Genomic DNA, 19,462 nt, shown 5'->3' with positions numbered 1-19,462 from the left:
TGGGGTACCAGGAAGTCAAATGCCAGCTTGCAACCCTCTCTTCCTGGGGGGGCACAAAGGCCCTTCTTGTGTGTCGCCCCCGGAGAAGAAAACAGACCGGGCTACACTGAGTTTCCCCTCCCGCCCCCCGAAACCAGGTTTGCTTCGATCCCCATCGAAGGAAGCCATTTTGAAAAAGCTTGTAGCGCTAAAGGCAGCTGGGGTGGGGTGGCGGGGTGGGGGGTGGCATCCCCAGTGATCTCTGAGCTGGTTTTTTTGGGGGTGGGGGGTTCCCCCTCTTTGCAGACGTGTCCTGACCCCCCGAAACCAGGTTTGCTTCGATCCCCATCGAAGGAAGCCATTTTGAAAAGCTTGTAGCGCTAAAGGCAACTGGGGGTGGGGTGGCGGGTGGGGGGTGGCATCCCTGGTGATCTCTGAGCTGGGTTTTGGGGGGGTGGGGTTGCAGACGTGTCCTGACCCCCCAAACCAGGTTATGCTAGAACACGGGATTGTTCCGTCCGATAATGTTAGCTTGTTTTAGGCCAGGATAAGGCCTGCAAGAATGATGGTGCAGATCGACGGGGTTTCTCGGGAAGGAAGGGGGCAGTTGAAAAGGGGGTGGGGGTGGAAAGGACGGGGGCGGGGGGAAAGGGGCTGGCCTCCCCATCTCCTGGGAGAAGGAAGGGGGCCCCCCAAAGGCCAGCAAGAAGGTCCTGCAGAAGGTCTTAATGCACGCGCGCCCCGCGCAATCTCGGACAGGCCATCCAGGGGATGCTCAAAATGGCGGGGAAGGGGGGAACCTTTGCCAGTCGGGGAGTGTCTTGGGGTCCGGCTTTATGGCCTCGAGGCCCCTCCCCTCCCAAGACAGAGGAGAGTTTGCAAGGCCTCCACCTGGCCCCCCTCCTTCAGCCTCTGGGGATGCAGCCCCCGGGGAGGGTGAAGGGGTCTTGGGGTCCGGCTTTGTGACCTCAAGGCCCCCTCTCCTAACTTCCCCTCCACTCCCAAGACAGAGGAGGAGGAACGTTTGCAAGGCCTCCACCTGCCCCTCACTTTCCGTCCTGCAGCCTCTGGGCGCCTCTTCGCCACTGGGGAGCCCCGGGGAGGGTGGGGAGGTCTTGGGGGTCCTGCTTTATGACCTCAAGGCCCCCTCCCCCTTATCCTCCCCTCTCAAGACAGAGGAGGAGGAGCGTTTGCAAGACCTCCACCTGCCCCCTCCTTCGGGCGCCTCTCCGCCACTGGGACTCCCCCTTGGAGCCCCCGGGGAGGGTGAAGGGGTCTTGGGGTCCCGCTTTATGACCTCAAGGCCCCCTCCCTAACTTCCCCTCCCCTCCCAAGACAGAGGAGGAGGAACGTTTGCAAGGCCTCCACCTGCCCCTCACTTGCCCTCCTCCAGGCTCTGGGAGCCTCTTCGCCACTGGGGACCCCCCACGGGAGCCCCGGGGAGGGTGGGGGGCTCTTGGGGTCCGGCTTTATGACCTCAAGGCCCCCTCCCTCCCTTATCCTCCCCCTCTCAAGACAGAGGAGGAGGAGCGTTTGAAAGGCCTCCCCTGCCCCCTCTCCTTCGGGGGCCTCTTGCCACTGGGGACCCCGTCGGAGCCCCGGGGAGGGTGGGGAGGTCTTGGGGGTCCGTCTTTATGACCTCAAGGCCCCCTCCCCTAACTTCCCCTCCCCTCTCAAGACAGAGGAGGAGGAGCGTTTGCAAGGCCTCCCCCTGCCCCCCTCTCCTTCGGGGGCCTCTTCGCCACTGGGGACCCCCGTCGGAGCCCCCGGGGAGGGTGGGGAGGTCTTGGGGGTCCGTCTTTATGACCTCAAGGCCCCCTCCCCTAACTTCCCCTCCCTTCCCAAGACAGAGGAGGAGGAGCGTTTGCAAGGCCTCCCCTGCTCCCACTCTCCTTCGGGGGCCTCTTCTCCACTGGGGACCCCCTCAGAGCCCCCGGGGAGGGTGGGGAGGTCTTGGGGGTCCGTCTTTATGACCTCAAGGCCCCCTCCCCTAACTTCCCCTCCCTTCCCAAGACAGAGGAGGAGGAGCGTTTGCAAGGCCTCCCCTGCTCCCACTCTCCTTCGGGGCCTCTTCTCCACTGGGGACCCCCTCAGAGCCCCCGGGAGGGTGGGGAGGTCTTGGGGGTCCGTCTTTATGACCTCAAGGCCCCCTCCCCTAACTTCCCCCCCTCCCCAGACAGAGGAGGAGGAACGTTTGCAAGGCCTCCCCCTGGCCCCCCTCTCCTTCAGGGGCCTCTTCCCCACTGGGGACCCCCTCAGGAGCCCCGGGGAGGGTGTCTTGGGGTCCGTCTTTATGACCTCAAGGCCCCCTCCCCTAACTTCCCCTCCCTTCCCAAGACAGAGGAGGAGGAGCGTTTGCAAGGCCTCCCCTGCCCCAGGGCGACGCAGCCCCCCACCCATCGGGGCTGGGTGGGTGGGTGGGGTCTCGGGGTCCCGCTGGATGTCTCGACGGCCCCTGATACGGAGAGGGGGAAGGGGAAGCGGAGCTGGGGGGGAAGGAAGCCGCCGCCAGGCCGGGGAGGGGAGGAGCGCCTGCGCGTCCCTCCCCTCCTCCCTCCTCCCTCCTCCTCCTCCTCTCCTCCCCTTCCTCCTCCTCCTCCTCCTCCTCCTCGCCTGGCCGGGCGCTTCCCCAGTCCTCGGCGCAGTCCGCTCCCTGGAGGTGCCTGGTGTTTTTTTTTCTCTTCCTCCTCTTCCTCCTCCTCCTCTTCCTCGCCTGGGAAAAAAAGAAACTCCCCGCTTCCCCTCCCGCCTTCTTCTTCGTCCTCCTCGTGCTCCGCCGGATCGAGTCCCAGTGCCGCCGCCGCTTCCTCCTCCTCCTCCTCCTCGTCCTCTGTTTGCTGCCTTTTGCGGCGGCCATGAGCGGCTGGAGCTGCTACATCGACAGCCTGATGGCCGACAACACCTGCCAGGACGCGGCCATCGTGGGCTACAAGGAGGCGCCCTCCGTCTGGGCCGCCGCCCCGGGCAAGACCTTCGCCAACATCACGGTGAGAGAGGCCGGAGCGGCGGCCCCGCTTCCGCTCCCACTTACGACCGGGCCTCGGGGTTCTTTTGGGGGAGGGAGGGAGGGAGGGAGGGGGTGAAACAGGACTAGGGGGGGGGAGGAGATCCCCAGTGCCACGTCCTCAAAAAGGGCTCCGCCGGCCGGCCGGGGAAGGAGGAAGGGAGGGCCGGGAAAGCGCCTCTTCCTTCTTTCTTTCCTTCCTTCCTTCTTTCTTTCTTTCCTTCTTTCCTTCCTTCCTTTCTTTCCTTCCTTCCTTTCTTTCCTTCCTTTCCTTCCTTCCTTTCTTTCCCTTCTTTCCTTCCTTCCTTTCTTTCTTTCCTTCTTTCTCTTCCTTCCTCCTTTTCCCGCTCGGGCCGGGACGGAGCAGGCCTGCGGGGAGGAGGCGGCCTTGCGCCCTCGCGCAGGAAACCCCCGATTGGGGGGAGGGGGAAAAACGCGGGCGGCCGAAGGGCCTCCTCGACGGAAATCGGGCCAGGGGTGGGGAAGGGGGTGGGGAGGGGGGTCTTTGCGGCCTGCCGGAGGACCCGCTAAGCTCTCTCCCCCAAAAAAGGCGCCGGGCTTCCCCACGCGGGCCTTGGAAGGCCTGGCGCTTCCGGGAAAGGCCAGGCATGCACTCTCCGAGGGGAGGGGAGGGAGGGGGTCTCTTTACTGGATCCTGGGGGAAGGGAAGGGGGTCTCTTTACTGGCTCCCTGGGGTGGGGGACGGGGTGGGAGGGTCTTGGCCTGGGGCTTCCGGGAAAGGCGCCCCCATCCACCCTCCAAGGGGAGGGGGTCTCTTTACTGGCTCCACGGGGAGGGGGTGGCTCTTTACTGGCTCCCTGGGGTGGGGGAGGGTGGGGAGGGCCTTTGGCCTGGGGCTTCAGGAAAGCCCCCATCCACTCTCCAAGGGGGTCTCTTTACTGGCTCCCTGGGGTGGGGAGGGGGTCTCTACTGGCTCCCTGGGGGAGGGGAGGGGTGTCTCCTTACTGGGTCCCTGGGGTGGGGGAGGGTGTGGGGGGCTTGGCCTGGGGCTTCTGGGAAAGGCCCCCCCATCCACTCTCCAAGGGGAGGGGAGTGTCTCTACTGGCTCCCCAGGGGTGGGGAGGGGGTCTCTTTACTGGCTCCTGGAGGAGGGGAGGGGGTCTCTTTACTGGCTCCACAGGGTGGGGAGGGTGGGGAGGGCCTTTGGCCTGGGGCTTCCAGGAAAGCCCCCCATCCACTCTCCAAGGGGAGGGGGGTCTCTTTACTGGCTCCTGGGGTGGGGAGGGTGTGTGTGTGGGGCTTTGGCCTGGCGCTTCCGGGAAAGTCCCTGCATCTCCACTCTCCAAGGAAGTGGAGGGGGGATGTCTCCTTACTGGCTCCCGGGGGTGGGGGAGGGTGTGTGTGTGTGTGAGGGGGCGGTTGAGCAGCCAGTCCAGGCTCCCGCTTCTGCTTTCGGGCCTGGCGGGTGTGTGTGTGTGTAGGTGTGTGTGTGGGGGGTAAGGAAGCCCGGGCCTCCTTGCCCGGAAGGGGGTTCGGGGAATTGAACCCTTCCTTTCCACCTCACCCCTCTCCCTCCCCGGCTTCCCGCCCTGCAGCCGGCGGAAGTCAACGTGCTGGTGGGCAAGGACCGCGACAACCTCTTCGTCAACGGGCTGACGCTGGGCGGGCAGAAGTGCTCCGTCATCCGGGACAGCCTCCACCTGGACGGGGAGAGCACCATGGACCTCAGGACCAAGAGCACCGGAGGGGCCCCCACCTACAACATCACCGCCGCCATGACCAACAAGAGTGAGTCGAGGGAGGGGGAGGGGAGGGGAGGGGGGCGCAGCTGCCCTGCCTGGGGAGGGGCCGCATTCCTTGCCTGCCGGGCAGCTGACGGGTGGGGAGGCGAAACAAGACAGCTGTGGCCTCGCTCCGGAGAAGGCGGCCCCTGTCTCGGCCTCCCCACCCCCTCCTCCTCCCCACCCCCCCATAAATCTGGCTCACTTTCCAGACTCTGGGGGGGGAGGGGAGGACCCGGGGGCAGGGGTATCCCATGGGCTTTCGTGCTCGGACCCCTCCCCACGTCATTCCTTTCCCCTCCCTCTTCTTCGATCCCTTTCCTTGAGAGAAGCTCCACAGCTGCCTATCCACCCCGGTAACCGCCAGTATCTGCCCCTAAATGGAAGGGGTCTTCATCTTCTCATCACCCCCTCAGCCTCTCCCTCCCCCCAGCCTGCCCCCCAAACTCCCCTCCCCCCCACTGACCTCCCTTTTCTTTTCCTCCCTACTTCTTCAATCCCCTTTTACTTGGGAAGAAGCCCACAGCTACCTATCCACCCCACTTCTCCCCCAAATGAAAGGGGTCTTCTCTTCATCGCCCCCTTCAGCCTCTCCTCCCCCCAAACTCCCCAAACTCCCCAATTTGGCCACTGACCTCCCTTCTTTCTTCCTCCCTACTTCAATCCCTTTACTTCGAGGGAAGAAGCTCCACAGCTGCCTATCCACCCCACTTACCGTCGGTATCTGCCCCTAAATGAAAGGGGTCTTCATCTTCTCATCGCCCCCCCTCAGCCTCTCCCCCCCAGCCTGGCCCCCAAACTCCCCCTCCCCCAGTTTGGCCACTGACCTCCCTTCTTCGTCCCCCCTCCTCCACTTCGATCCCCTTTACCTTCGAGCGAAGAAGCTCCACATCTGCCTATCCACCCCACTAACCGTCCAGTATCTGCCCCTAAATGGAAGGGGTCTTCATCTTCTCATCGCACCCCACCCCTCCCTTCCCCACCCCCCAAACTCCCCCCTCACCCAATTTGGCCACTGACCTCCCCTCTTTCCTCCCCTCTCCCAGCGATTGTGATCGTGATGGGCAAAGAAGGGGTCCATGGCGGATGCATCAACAAGAAGTGCTTCGAGATGGCCAACCACTTGCGACGGTCGCAGTATTGAGGCGCCTGCTGGTCCCACCTGTGGTACTACTGATGGAACCGGGGGGAGGGGGAGGAGGAGGAGGAGAGGATGTCCAAGATGGCGGTTGACCGCCCAGGGGCAACCCGGCTTTGCCACTGCGGGACCAAACAGCCTCCCCTCCCCCACCCCTCCCGGCCCACGATCGCCGCGTATTTCCAACGGTTTTCCCGCTCTCACGGCCTTCCTCTTCTTCCTCTTCCTCTGTTTTTTTTTTCTTTTTTTCTAATGCCCTCCCTCACCCCCACATCCTGCCCTCCCGTTTCTTTTATGTCCGCCATTTTGTTTTCCTTTTTTCTACCACAAAACTCCTTATCGCTGCCAAATTTTCTGGTTGTTACAAGGTGTAGCTTTTTTGATGAAGAAAAAAACTATATTGGAACAAGAAAAACCAATAAAATAATAAAAAAAACACACACACACAAGGAATTGGCCTTCTCATTCCCGGCGTTTCCCGCTCGTCTCCGTCTCCTCCCCGCTAATCTCTGCCTTGGGCCTACACCCGAGGACCGGTTTCTCTGCGCGGGGAGGGAGGGGAGAAGCCGTCGGGAGGCGGCGCACTGGGGACAGTAGCCCGCTTGTTCGTGCGGACAATGGGGGGAGCTGCCCTTCCGGTCGTAGAACAGGTCGCTCTCTGTGACCGGTTGAAAGAGGACGATGAGGAGAAGCTGGCCGGAGCCGGAGGTGTCGCGCTCTCCGGGAAAAAACCGGGTGGCACTCCTGCCGTTCGTCCTCTGGGCGGCCTGGGGATGGAGCCGCCTCCCCGGCGCAGCCAAACCGAGTTTGCGCGGCTTCCCGTGTTCCTAGCATCCTTCACACACACACACACAAAACACACACAGCCTGCGCACGGATACGAGGCTCGTCTCTCCCTCCGTCCAACCACTTTGCTGAAGAGAAAAAGGGGGAGACGCCGCAGGATGGAAATTTCAGATTTTTTATTGAGTGACCGGACGGCGCTTGCCTGCGCCTTCCACCTTCCCTTGACCGCCACCCCGCCCCGCAGAGGCTGTGCCGCCACGCCACCACCCCCAATTCACAGAACCTGCCCAAGCAGCTTGGAAGTCGCTAAAAGTCCAAAAATCCCCCCACCCCGTCCGCCATGTTTTTGGGGGTCCGGCCTTCTCACCGCGGTTCCTCCCTCGGGAGAAAAGGGGTCCCATCTCCATCCCCCCACGCCCCCAAACAGGGTCTCTCCGGAGCTGCTCCGGTTTGGCAGCGCACCCCGAAGTGCACCCCATCGTCCCTTCCCCGCCATGGCCCAAGATGGCTGACTGGGGAAAACGGGGTGGGGGGGGGGCGACGCCATCTTTGCCAAGCGTCATGTGGTGGGGGGAGATTGGAGTGGCTGGAAGAGAGGAGCCGGCCCTACTCCGCCGACTCCTCCATCTTCTCCTCCGCGCCAAGGCCGGGAGGAGGGCGTGTGCGCCCGAACTAGGACTTTGCACCTGCGATTAAGTTACAAATCGTGGAAGGAAGGAAGGGAGGAATGTGTGCCAAAGGCCTCTTCGGCTACCTTCCCTTCCCCTCCCTCTTCTGCTGAGGTGGGGCAGCCCACTGGTGGGGACTGGGCGCGGTGGGCTAGACCCCACCTTCCTCCGGGAGCCCCCGGGGGCTGGAGGAAACTGACCGGGCCATGCTACCGAAAGAGGGAGGCCCCGCGGCAGCGCCGGGCGAAGGACGGAGCAAAGGGGTGCGCTCCGAATCTTCTTCCTCTTCTTCTTCCTCGGGCCCCAAGTCCAACGGGCCCCCCTCGCTCGGGGCAGGCGTGGTCGGGCCGCTCCGGCCCCCTTCCTCCCGGTCGGTGTCCGAGGAGTCGTCGTCCTCCGGGGAGCGGACCACCCGCTGCTTGCAAACGGGGCAGGTCTTCTTGGTCTGGGTCAACCAGGGGTCCACGCACTTGCAGTGATAGGCTGGGGGGAGAAGAAGCGGGGTGTTTGTAGGGGGTGTGTGGGAGGACATCTAGGCTGACCCCCCCATACACACACAGACACGCCCCTCCTGTCCTCCGCTGGATATTGGGCATGGCTCACCGTGGGAGCACGGCAGGATTCGCAGCCGGTCCCCGTCTTCGTACTCTTCCAGGCAGATGGCGCAGACGTCATACTCTGTCCCCTGGGGGGGAGGAGGAAGAGGAAGAGGAAGAGGTGCATCAGCCCACCCCACCCTACCCAAGGGGCCTTTAAGGTTAGGGGGTGGACGACACAGAGTGGCCCAAGGTGGCTCGATTCCCCTCCCCTCCCGGGCCGAGGAAGGGGAGGTGGATCTGGAGAAACGGGGGGGGGAGAGGCTTCACCGACCCACCCCTCCCCTCCCCTCCCCGCCCGCGAAAACAGGAAGCCGCGGCTTGCAGCGCCGGCGGAGGGAAGTGGTCGGCGGCGCTCCAAAGCGCCGCGCGCCCGGCCTTATAAGGCAAGAGCCCGGCTGCTTCGCCTGGGCGGCCGACGCTTCCTTCCTCCCGCCCGGCTCCGCCTGCCAAAGGCAGCGGGGAGGGGAGGGGGAGGGAAGCAGCAAAGGGGGAAGCCCCTCCCCTCTCGCTCCTCCCCTGTCATCCTAAAAGCCGGTTTGCAAAGGTGGTCAGTTTACGGAGGGTTTTTCTTTTGGCGATACGGGCTGTCCTCCCCCCGCCAACCCAGGACGGGAGACGTCCCCTCCCCTACTGAGAAGCCCCCTCCCAAAAAGGGGAGGGCCGGCGGTCTGCAGGCCAGAGAGGAACCAGGTCAGCTGAAGTCAGTTGACGTCCCGCTTTCACCGCCCGCCCGACGCCCCCAGGCTGTTGCGGGTGGGTGGGCGAGGAGAGGGAAGGGAGGGGGGTCCCCCTATTTCTCTCCCCCACAAGGACCCCCCCCCTCTGACCTTTTTGGTACTTGTGCAGGGGGATTTTCTTCAGCTGGTCCTTGGACAGCCGGTCCTTTCGGATCCTCTTCCGATGTTGGAGACATCGGACGATCTGCCGGCGAAGGGGATCGAAAAAGGAGGGGAGGGGATACTCAGGGTCGGATCTTTTTTTGGGGGGGGGGATTGAATACACACACACACACACAAAATGGCCACCCCGGCTGTCCAGCTACCCGAGTCCGGCCAGTTGTCCGGCCACCCCGACTGCCGAAAAAAGAGGGGACCCCCGGCCGCCGCCACCAGCCTCCCCTGCCTACAACGGGCGAGGCGAGCGAAGAGCCAGGCGCTGCGGCCCCCCCTCCCCACTGTCAACACCCCCTCAGCGCGTCCCCCTCCCCTCCCTTCCCCGCCAGACGCTCGGCGGGGCCTCCTCACCAGGATGGTGCACATCACGGCAATCACTACACCCACCACGCCCGTGAAGGGATGAGATAGTAACCCAGCGGGGAAGATGTACTCGGGGATCAGGGCGACGTGGCCCCTGTGGAGGAAGCGCGGGGTGGGGAGAGGGAGAATTAGCCCCCTGAGGAGCGGGGAGGGGACGACCAGAGGCGGAGATTCGCTGCCCGACGGCGCATCCCTCCCGCGCCGTCTGCCCAACGTCCTAAGTCGCGCCGTCGTCGCGAATCGCGACGACGGCAGTAGACGAATCCAGACAGTGGCAGGTAAGGCTCCTACCCGCGCTCGTAGGTGAAGAGGCTCCGCAGGTAGGTGGCCGCCGTTTCGCCGGTGAAGACAGACGGGACGGTGATGTGCCTGCGCAGCTGGTCTGGAGGAGGAAAGGCGCGGTCAGACCAGGGACGGGACGAGGAGCCAAGGCCCAGGGCGAAACCTCCTGCCCTCCTCCGCTCACCGTCCTCCCAGACCATGTTCAGCAAGTCGTCCGAGCCCACGTTGTGGACGATGACGCCCAGGAAGCCGGCCTGCTGCGCGTGGAAGACCTGTCGGGAGACACCGGAGGAGCTCAGGCGGCGGCGCCGTTTCCCCTCCCGAAGGGATTCCCCTCCCCGCCACGCCCCGCGCTCTGTCCTCACACGGCGGTGGTGATGGTCATCCCTTTCTCCCCGTCCGGGGACCCTCGCCCCGTCCTCACCTTGACGTCAAAACTGCAGTTGTACCGCCGGACGAGGGCGATGAAGACGCTGCTGTTGGACGGAGGCGCCTGGAGGGGCAGGCAGGCGTTGGCCGGCCTGGCTTCTACCAGCAGACCCTGTGGGGAGGCAGGGAAGGCCGCTCAGGAGAGGGGAGGAGAGGGAGGAGGGAGGGAGGGAGGGGAAGCTCCCCACCGGCCTAGATACCAACCGTGAGTCCTTCCCGGGGTAGCGGGTAACCAAAAACGGCCGGCAGGTCCGAGAACTCCATTGTGGAGTTGTGGTCCGACACCTTGAGGGAGGGGGAGGGGAGAGGAGGAGGGGACAGTCAGCAGGGGCACTTGTCGGTCCCTCCCTCCCGCTTAGCGTCCCCAAAGCGGGCTCCGTTCACTCGCCACGCTGGACGGCGGCGCACGGCGCAAACGGTAGGCGTGGCCCAAGCATCCTCTAGCGGCGAGGAGTGGGGGGCAGAGGAATGGATTTTGGGGGAGCTCGAGGCTGAGTGGGGGTGGGGGGAGGGGGGGCTCACCGCGTGGATGTAGCCCTTGGCGGCGGCAGCTCCCACAAGAGGCAGACGGGCAGGGACGAGGGCGCGGGCTGACCGGCAGGAGGTGGCGGTTGCATCCTGAAGCGTCGGGCGGGCAGGCGGGGGATCCTAGGAGAAACGGGCAGCTGACCGTCAGGCGGAGAGGGCCGCTGCGTCTTCCCGGACCCCCGCGGGACCCCCGCACCCCGCCAGGGACTAGCAACTTCCCTCCTCCACCCGCAACGAAGTCCCGGAGATCATCGGGCTCGGCAGCGTCCCCCTCCCCGCTTCGTCGAGCTCCCGGCCTCCCGCTGCCCACGGACGGACAACAGAGACGGTCATTCAGCTCTGCACGCCTGGGAGGCGGGCAGGCCAGACGCCGCCAGCCTTCCAGTCCCCCTTTGGGCGCTGCAGATAACGGGGGGGCCCCCAATCGGCCTCCGCCGCCAATCCAGGCCTGGTCGCCAGGGGTGCAAACTTACGAGGATTGCGTTCTCGGCTGCGCATCCGGAGTCCGTTTCCGCGTGGAGACGGGGCCCCTAGTTGAGCTCAGCTTCCTCGGGGTCCCAAAAGGATTCCCCTCCCCCTTGATCCTCCCTCCCTCCCCCTCCCTGCAGCGGGCATACAGGGGTCCCTTCCACCCGCGAGCCGAAGGCCCCCCCCACTTTCAGCGGTTTGGACCCCCCTCCCGCTGCCGCCCGGGCACGGGCAGGAGGCAACCGAGGACAGCGGACAGGCGGACCGTCGGCGGGGGAAGAGGGGAGGGGTTGTGAGGGAGGGCTTCCCACCTAGCGAGTCTGCTTCAGTAGGGTTGGACGGAAGGCTTACGCCCAGCGGGATTCGCACCCAGACCCCGCGCCAAGGACGTCCTCCCTGAGGTCGGGGGCAGGCCTTCCGGACACTAAGTGGTCGATCCCAGCCCGGAGTGGCAGCGGGGCCAAGCAGGGTTTCTCTCAGGCCCGGCCAGGAATAGAGGAGGGAAGTGGGGAGGAAGCTCTTTTTTTTTTAGGAGGGGTCCTCGTTTAGCAACCGCCTCGCCCAACGACCGTTTGCACTTATAGGGCAGCAGGTTGTCCCCCTCCCCCTGAATAGGCTGGTCAATGGGGAGGGGGCTCTCAAGTGGGGGAGGGGCTTCCTTAGCCCAGCTTGTCCTCCCCTCCCCCGAATAGGGCTGTTCAATGGGAGAGGGCTCTCAAGTGGGGGGAGGGCTTCCTTGGCCCTGGTTGTCCCCTTCCCCCCTGAATAGGGCTGTTCAATGGGGAGGGGGCTGTCAAGTGGGGGGAGGGCTTCCTTGGTCCAGGTTGTCCCCCTCCCCCCCTGAATAGGGCTGGTCAATGGGGAGGGGGGCTCTCAGAAGTGGGGGGAGGGGCTTCCTTGGTCAGGTTGTCCCCCTCCCCCTGAATAGGCTGTTCAATGGGGAGGGGGCTCTCAAGTGGGGAGGGGCTTCCTTGGTCCAGGTTGTCCCCCATCCTCCCCCTGAATAGGCTGTTCAATGGGGAGGGGGCTCTCAAGTGGGGGAGGGCTTCCTTGGTCCAGGTTGTCCCCCTCCCCCTTAATAGGCTGTTCAATGGGAGGGGGCTCTCAAGTGGGGGAGGGGCTTCCTTGGTCCAGGTTGTCCCCCCTCCCCCTTAATAGGCTGTTCAATGGGGAGGGGGGCTCTCAAGTGGGGGAGGGGCTTCCTTAGCCCAGCTTGTCCTCCCCTCCCCGCGAATAGGGCTGTTCAATGGGGAGGGGGCTCTCAAGTGGGGGAGGGGCTTCCTTGGCCCAGTTTGTCCCCCTCCCCTCCCCCCTCCCCCCCAATAGGTGGTCAATGGGGAGGGGCTCTCAGAGGGGGGCCGTAGTGGGAGGGCTTCCTTGGCCCAGCTTGTCCCCCTCCCTCTCCCTCCCCCTCCCCCGGAGGAGCCACGGTGGCCCCCGGCGCCCCTCCCCCGCCCCCGAGGACCCCCCCTCGCCCTCTCCCACCTCCCCTCCCCCGCTCACCTTCCCGGAGAAGGCGTCCGCCGCCCACCGCTCTGTTTACCAACCCTACGCGGTGCGGGAAGTGGCGGGAGTTCTCGCGAGAGGAGGGAGGGCGGCCATCTCCTCTTTCTCCTCCACCTCCATCTCCGCCCCGCGGAAGCGAGGGATGCCGGGCCTTGTAGTCCCGGCCTCCCCTTCTTCCGCACTGCACCTCGTCACGACGGGTCTGCGCCGCACAGCCGACGGACTACGACGCCCACAATCCTCCGGGCTCTCTTTCCCCTCTTCCTCCTCCTCCGCCCCCGCCCTTCCCAAGGCCTCCGCTGCGCGCCGCACCCCCCACGGCCAGAGTCCGTTCCCCGACGTGGCTCCGCCCCACAGCGTAGTCGCGGTGGCACCCCCAGAGACTACGACGCCCACAATCCTCCGAGCTCTCTTTCCCCTCCTCCTCCTCCCAGGTCCTCCCCGCCCTTCCCAAGCCCTGCAATTCCGCTGCGCGCCCACAATCCTCCGCAGCCCACGGCCGGAGTCCGTTCCCCACGTGACTCCGCCCGCAACAACTCGCCCTTCCAAGGCCCGCTGCAGGCCCCCAGGACTACGACGCCCACAATCCTCCGAGCTTCTCTCTTCCCGCCCTCCGCCCACGGCTGCGCGCGCACCCCGGCCGGAGTCCGTTCCCCACGTCACTCCGCCCGGCAAGCGTAGTCGCGGCGGACCGCCAGGACTACGACGCCCACAATCCTCCGCGCTCTCTTTTTCCCCCCTCCCGTCCCGGCTGCGCGCGCAGCCCCGGGGCCCGAGTCACCTTGATCCCCGGTTGCAGCGGGAGCCGGGATGGCGGCGGCGGCGGTGGCGGCGGCGGCTCCTCCGGGGAAGCTTCCAAGACTTCGCCCAAGTCCGTCAAGTTCCTCTTCGGCGGGCTGGCCGGGTGAGTCCTCCGGGATGGGCGGGGCGGGGGTCCCGGGAGGAGCCCCTCCCCTCCCCCGGTGCGACCCTCCCCCTCTCCCTCCGCCCCTCCGCCCCCCGCAGGATGGGGGCGACGGTCTTCGTGCAGCCGCTGGACCTGGTGAAGAACCGGATGCAGCTGAGCGGCGAGGGCGCCAAGACCCGCGAGTACAAGACCAGCCTCCACGCGGTGGGCAGCATCCTCCGGCAGGAGGGGCTCCGGGGCATCTACACCGGGTGGGTAGGCGGGGGAGGCCTGGGGGAGGGGAGGAGCAGGGGGGAGGGAGGGGGAAAGGGGGGAGGAGGAGGAGGGGAGGGGAAGGAGCAGGAGGAGGGGAGGAGGAGGAGCAAGGAGCAGCAGCTAAGGGGAGAGGAGGAGGGAGGGGGGAGGAGGAGGGGAGGAGCAGAGGAGGAGGGAGGGGGGAGGGGAGGAGGAGAGGGAGGAGGAGGGGAGGGGAAGGAGCAGGAGGAGGGAGGGAGGAGGAGCAGGGGAGGGGGGAGAGAAGGAGGGGGTGAGCAGGAGCTAACGAGGAGGAGGAGCAGGGGAGGGAGGAGGGGAGGAGCAGGGGAGGGGGGAGGATGGGGAGGAGGAGGAGAGGGAGGAGGAGGGGAGGGGAAGGAGCGGGGAGGAGGGAGGGAGGAGGAGCAGGGGGAGAGAGGGGGAGGAGGAGGAGCAAGGGAGCAGGAGCTAAGGGGGAGGGGGGAGGAGCAAGAGGGGAGGAGGAGCAAGGGAGCAGGAGCTAAGGGGAGGAGGAGGAGGGAGGAGGAGGAGGAGGAGAGGAGCAGGGGAGGGAGGAGGAGGAGGGAGGGGGGAAGGAGGAGCAGAGGGAGAGGAGGAGGAGAGGAGCAGGGGAGGGAGGGAGGAGGAGCAGGGGGAGGGGGGAGAGAAGGAGGGGTGTGGAGCAGGAGCTAACGGGGAGGAGGAGGAGGCAGGGAGGGAGGAGGGGAGGGAGGGGGAGGGAGGATGGGGAGGAGGAGGAGAGGGAGGAGGAGGGGAGGGGAAGGAGCAGGAGGAGGGAGGGAGGAGGAGCAGGGGGAGAGAGGGGGAGGAGGAGGAGCAAGGGAGCAGGAGCTAAGGGGGAGGAGGAGGAGCAGGAGGGAGGAGGCGGAGCAAGGGAGGCAGGAGCTAAGGGGGAGGAGGAGGGAGGGATGGGGGAGGAGGAGGAGAGGAGCAGGGGGAGGGAGGAGGAGGAGGGAGGGAGGGAAGGAGGAGCAGAGGGAGAGGAGGAGGAGAGGAGCAGGGGAGGGAGGAGGAGGAGGGAGGGCTAAGAAGGAGCAGAGGGAGAGGAGGAGGAGCAGGGGAGCAGGAGCTAAGGGGGAGGGGGAGAGGGAGGGGGAGGAGGAGGAGTGGAGCAGGGGAGGGAGGAGGAGGGAGGGGGGAAGGAGGAGCAGAGGGAGAGGAGGAGGAGCAGAGGAGCAGGAGCTAAGGGGGAGGGGGGAGCGGGGGAGGGAGGGGAGGGGGCAGGAGGAGGAGGAGAAGCAGAGGTAGGGAGAGGGAGGAGCAGGTGGAGGGTGGGGGAGGAGGAGGAGCAGAAGGAGCAGAGGAGGAGGAAGAACAGAGGGGAGGATGGGGGAGGGGGGAGGAGCAGGTGGGAGGGCAGAGGGGAAACGAAGAGTGGAGGAGCAGGGAGGAGGAGGAGGAGCAGAGGGAAAGGGAGGGGAGGAGCAGAGGGGAGGGCGGGGGTCTCACAGCCGGACTGCCCCCTCCCCCTCCCCCGCAGCCTCTCGGCCGGGCTCCTCCGCCAGGCCACCTACACCACCACCCGCCTGGGCATCTACACCGTCCTCTTTGAGCGGCTGACGGGGCCCGACGGGACCCCGCCGGGCTTCCTCCTCAAGGCCCTCATCGGCATGACGGCCGGCGCCACCGGGGCCTTCGTGGGCACCCCGGCCGGTGGCCCTCATCCGCATGACCGCCGACGGCAGGTACGTCCCGGGGAGGGGGAGGGAGGAGGGGGCGGGGGAGGGGAGATCAGTGGGGGAGGGGTGGCCAGTGGCTCCCCCGCCTCCCCTGCCGGCCTCTTCCCAGGCTGCCCCCGAGCAGCGCCGCGCTACCGCAACGTCTTCGACGCCCTGCTGCGCATCACCCGCGAGGAAGCGTCCCACGCTCTGGAGGGTAGGCCGGGCTGCGGGGGGTGGGGGAGCCCTGCCCGATGACCTCTTAGGGACCCCGCCACGGGTCTTCCCTCCCCTCCCCCGATCCTCCTTGCGGAAAAGCACCCGCCCGGCTACTCTGCCTCCCTCCTCCGCCGCCGCCCCCTGCAAGGCGGGCCATGGGGAGGGGCCTAGCTCCGCCTTCGCTGCCTCCTCCCTCCTCTGCCCTAGGGGTGCGTGCCCACCATGGCCCGGGCAGTGGTCGTCAACGCCGCCCAGTTGGCCTCCTACTCCCAGTCGAAGCAGTTCCTCCTGGACTCGGGTAGGTGGGCCTCCCCTTCCGGGCGGGGTGAGGGTTGGGGTGCCTCCTTCTGAGCGGGCGAGAGTTGGGGTGCTTCTCTTCCAGGTGGGCCAGAGTTGAGGAGCCTCCCCTTCCGGGCAGGTGAGGGTTAGGGTACCTCCTTCCAGGTGGCTTCCAGGTGGACGAGGGTTGGGATACTTCCCTTCCAGGCGGGCAAGAGTTGGGGATCCTCCACTTCCAGGCGGCAGAGAGTTGGGAGCCTCCCTTCTAAGCGGGCGAGAGTTGGGGATCCTCCTTCCAGGCGGCCGAGAGTTGGGGATCCTCCTTCCAGGCGGGCGAGAGTTGGGGATCCTCCTTCCAGGCGGGCGAGAGTTGGGATCCTCCTTCCAGGCGGCCGAGAGTTGGGGATCCTCTCTTCCGGGTGGATGAGAGTTGGGGTGCCTTTCCAAGCGGGTGAGAGTTGGGGATCCTCCCTTCCAGGCGGGAGAATTGGGGTGCCTCCCCTTCTGGGTGAGCGAGGTTGGCCTTCCAGGTGGGCGAGTTGGGGATCCTCCTTCCAGGTGGGCGAGAGTTGGGGATCCTCCTTCCAGGTGGACGGTTTGGGACCTCCTTCCAGGCGGGTGAGAGTTGGGGATCCTCCTCCCAGGCGGACGAGAGTTGACGATCCTCCACTTCCAGGCGGGTGAGAGTTGGGGATCCTCCTTCCAGGCGGGCGAGAGTTGGGGATCCTCCCTTCCAGGGCGGAGTTGGGGATCCTCCTTCCAGGCGGGAGGGTTTGGGAGCCTCCCTTCCAGGCGGCGAGAGTTGGATCCTCCTTCCAGGCGGGTGAGGGTTGGGGATCCTCCTCCAGGGGCGAGAGTTGGGATCCTTCCAGGGGGTGAGGGTTTGGGGAGCCTTCCCTTCCAGGCGGGCGAGAGTTGGGGATCCTCCCTTCCAGGCGGGTGAGAGTTGGGGATCCTCCTTCCAGGCGGGCGAGAGTTGGGGATCCTCCTTCCAGGCGGCCGAGAGTTGGGGATCCTCCTTCCAGGTGGGTGAGGGTTTGGGAGCCTCCTTCCAGGCGGGCGAGAGTTGGGGATCCTCCTTCCAGGCGGGCGAGAGTTGGGGATCCTCCTTCCAGGCGGGCGAGAGTTGGGGATCCTCCCTTCCAGGCGGGCGAGAGTTGGGGATCCTCCCCTTCCAGGCAGGCGAGTTGGGGATCCTCCCTCCAAGCGGGCGAGGTTTGGGGATCCTCCCTTCCAGGCAGGCGAGGGTTGCGGTGCCTCCCTTCCAGGCGGGCGAGGTTTGGGGATCCTCCTTTCCAGGCGGGTGAGAGTTGGGGATCCTCCCTTCCGGGCAGGCGAGGTTGAGCCTTTTTAGAGAGGGGGGTCTGTGTGCCCCGCAAGGGCCTGTGGGGGCCTCCCCTCTCTCTCAGTAGCTACATCCCTCCCCCTTGTCCCCCCTCCCCTTTCCAGGCTACTTCCAGGACAACATCCTCTGCCACTTTTGCGCCAGCATGATTAGCGGCTTGGTCACCACCGCGGCCTCCATGCCGGTCGACATCGCCAAGACCAGGTCGGCCTCTTTGGGGGCGCGTCTTGCCCACGGGGAGCAGGGGAGGAGGGCGGGAGGAAGTGGGGAGGGGGAGCCCCTCCGCCTGAGCCTCCTGCCCGCCCCTCCCCGCAGGATCCAGAACATGCGGATGATTGACGGGAAGCCCGAGTACCGGAACGGACTGGTGAGTGCGGTCCGTCCTCCCCCACCCCACCCCGTACTAATGGGATACAAGAGGCCGCAGCCCCTCCCTCCCCCCCTCCATGATCCCCCCTCCAATGTTTGGGTCCCTTAAGGGGGGAGACCTGAGTGGGGGGGGGGGAGAAACTAGCTCCGACGGAAGCCCCTCACCCCGGGACGCTGTGTGAGTCGGTAGGGATACCCCTCCCTCCGCCATTTTGAAGGAGCGTCGCTCTGGGCTCAGGAAGCCCCTCCCTCCGCTCCCCCCATCCTCGCCCAGCTAAGCCCGCCTTGGCTTCAGAGCCCAGAGAATCCCAGTGGGAAAGGCCTTCGGAGGTCATCTAGTCCAACCCCGCCCAACCCTACACCGTTTCTGACAAAATGGCCGCCCGGCTTCTTCTAGGAAGAGCCTCTTCCCACCCACCACAATCCCTGGGGTCCTTGTGGGGGAGACGGGCTGTTCTGCGCTCTCTATGATCACCTACCTCCATCCAGCCCCCCTCTTCCCGCAAAGTGGGGAGCGGCCAGAGGGTCTCCCCGCCCTAGAAGACCTCCCAGGTCCCTTCCGGCCCTCCCGCTCTTTATGCTCCACTTCGGTCTCTAAATGGCGCCTTCGGTCTCTCAAAGTTGCTGGGCCCGTTTTGGGGTTGTTTTGGGGAGGTCCCCCATAAGCCCCCAGCCCCATTTGATCTCCCCCCCCTTTTTTGAGTTTTTTTTTTAAAAAAGGTATTTTTCTGCTTTTTCCGCTTTTTTGTGTGTGTGTTTTTCTTTGCGGCCCCTCTAGGAATTTGCAAAAACGCCACCAAGTTCGTTCCTCTCTTTTTTGTGAATGCAAACGTGGAGGAACGAAGCGGAGGGCCGACTCCTTTTGCTTCTTCTCCTTCCCCCAGGGCCCCAATGGCCCTCCCCCTTCAGGCCGGAGCCCTGGAGGGTCCCCCTGGGGGCATCCATCCCACCCCCCCACCCCACCCCGCGTCTGGTCAGGGCTGGCTGCCTTTGACCCCGGGGATCTGCACGAACCGAGATTGAGACCAACTTGTGGAGGAGGACGGGGAGGGGCCGCTTGGGAGGAAGGGAGGGCGATGCAGCTGCCCCTCTGTGTGTGTGTGTTGTGTGTTTGCGCTTTCCCCTGTAGGGTTGCGAGGGGGCGGGCTGTGCAAACAGGACGACGGGTGGCTGGACTTTTAGCGGCCTCGGAGGGGAGCGAAGTCCAGGGTGATGGCCGGGAGCGATCCCGCCCGGCTGCTACGCCCACCCGCTTTCTCTCCCGGGGCTCAGCCAGGAGAGGGGGAGGGCTGCCCCGGCCAAAGACACGCCCCCTACACCTCCCCAACGGGGCTGGGTGGGGTAGCTTCCCCACACACACACACTTTTGGGGGAGGGGATTCCCAGCCGGGAGAGGGTGCCTCCGGCGCTTATTCCTCCTTCTGCGCCTGACTTTGGGGAGGGCCTTCTCTCTCTTCTTCCTCCCCGTCTTTCCAGGACGTCCTGGCGAAGGTCGTGCGCTACGAGGGCTTCTTCAGCCTCTGGAAGGGCTTCACCCCCTACTACGCCCGCCTGGGCCCCCACACCGTCCTGACCTTCATCTTCTTGGAGCAGATGAACAAATTCTCTACGGGAAGTTTTTTCTCGGGACCTGAAGGGGGATTCCCCTCCCTCCCCAGGGCCAGCGTTCGTTCGCTCTCTCCCTCCCACCTACTCTGGGTGAAGGCACGGGGGGGGGAGCGACCTTCTCACCGATCCCAAGCACCGACCGACGCCTCCCAGGACGACGGCAGGGGACGCTATTTATTGAGGGAGGGTCTGCCCACCCCCTGGGCCCGCTCTGTGGGGGGCTGCAGAGGAGACGCCCCCTCCCCTTCTCTTCGCTTTGTACTGAGTAAAAGCAATCATGCTCCGAATTGACTGCCCCCCCTGAGCCCTCCCGTGTCTTGTGTGGGGCCAGAAAGGGCGGGACCACCCCCAAATGTCCTAGGGGGACCCCTGAATTTCCACAGTGCTGCCTCGCATTGGGACCAGGGGGTGGGGGGCAGATCCCCTTTCCCCCTCCC

General features: G+C 65.6%; 3 protein-coding genes across 3 annotated transcripts; 2 read left to right on the top strand and 1 right to left on the bottom strand.

Moving 5' to 3' along the window:
• Positions 1 to 2,500: 2,500 nt before the first annotated feature.
• Positions 2,501 to 6,312, top strand: PFN1 (profilin 1). The gene is made up of 3 exons (XM_087919061.1): positions 2,501 to 2,966; positions 4,540 to 4,732; positions 5,772 to 6,312. The coding sequence occupies exons 1-3, from the start codon at positions 2,835 to 2,837 to the stop codon at positions 5,867 to 5,869; spliced, it is 423 nt and encodes a 140-aa protein (XP_087775187.1). The 5' UTR covers positions 2,501 to 2,834; the 3' UTR covers positions 5,870 to 6,312.
• A 498-nt stretch (positions 6,313 to 6,810) lies between these two features.
• On the bottom strand, positions 6,811 to 10,168 carry RNF167 (ring finger protein 167). Its single transcript, XM_087919063.1, has 8 exons — positions 10,088 to 10,168; positions 9,879 to 9,995; positions 9,639 to 9,726; positions 9,464 to 9,554; positions 9,161 to 9,266; positions 8,730 to 8,837; positions 7,921 to 8,002; positions 6,811 to 7,800 (listed from the first exon to the last, which is right to left on the bottom strand). The coding sequence occupies exons 1-8, from the start codon at positions 10,145 to 10,147 to the stop codon at positions 7,469 to 7,471; spliced, it is 984 nt and encodes a 327-aa protein (XP_087775189.1). The 5' UTR covers positions 10,148 to 10,168; the 3' UTR covers positions 6,811 to 7,468.
• A 2,359-nt stretch (positions 10,169 to 12,527) lies between these two features.
• On the top strand, positions 12,528 to 19,205 carry SLC25A11 (solute carrier family 25 member 11). The gene is given in 12 exon segments (XM_087919015.1): positions 12,528 to 12,585; positions 12,947 to 13,289; positions 13,391 to 13,543; positions 15,028 to 15,198; positions 15,200 to 15,255; positions 15,357 to 15,405; positions 15,407 to 15,422; positions 15,632 to 15,722; positions 17,153 to 17,252; positions 17,364 to 17,415; positions 18,894 to 19,022; positions 19,025 to 19,205. Coding segments are annotated over 12 exon segments (1,245 nt in total). The 3' UTR covers positions 19,052 to 19,205.
• The last annotated feature ends 257 nt before the right edge of the window (positions 19,206 to 19,462 follow it).

Source organism: Pseudonaja textilis, unplaced genomic scaffold (assembly GCF_049901715.1).
Source record: "Pseudonaja textilis isolate UNSWEBS1 unplaced genomic scaffold, rPseTex1.2 PTEXSCF23, whole genome shotgun sequence".
Lineage (NCBI taxonomy): Eukaryota > Metazoa > Chordata > Lepidosauria > Squamata > Elapidae > Pseudonaja > Pseudonaja textilis.
The sequence above is the reverse complement of the archived record's forward strand: the minus strand, read 5'-3'. Positions and strand labels throughout refer to the sequence as shown.

Bases quoted from the DNA above. Each gene is read 5' to 3' on its own strand.
- RNF167 (XM_087919063.1), bottom strand. From the start codon at position 10,147: ATGGAGTTCTCGGACCTGCCGGCCGTTTTTGGTTACCCGCTACCCCGG. The intron at 9,727-9,878 runs GTGAGGACGGGG...GTCTCCCGACAG, and splicing joins ACTGCAGTTTTGACGTCAAG to GTCTTCCACGCGCAGCAGGC. The intron at 8,838-9,160 runs GTGAGGAGGCCC...CTTCGCCGGCAG, and splicing joins CCGTGATGTGCACCATCCTG to ATCGTCCGATGTCTCCAACA.
- PFN1 (XM_087919061.1), top strand. From the start codon at position 2,835: ATGAGCGGCTGGAGCTGCTACATCGACAGCCTGATGGCCGACAACACC. The intron at 2,967-4,539 runs GTGAGAGAGGCC...CCCGCCCTGCAG, and splicing joins AGACCTTCGCCAACATCACG to CCGGCGGAAGTCAACGTGCT. The intron at 4,733-5,771 runs GTGAGTCGAGGG...CCCCTCTCCCAG, and splicing joins CGCCGCCATGACCAACAAGA to CGATTGTGATCGTGATGGGC.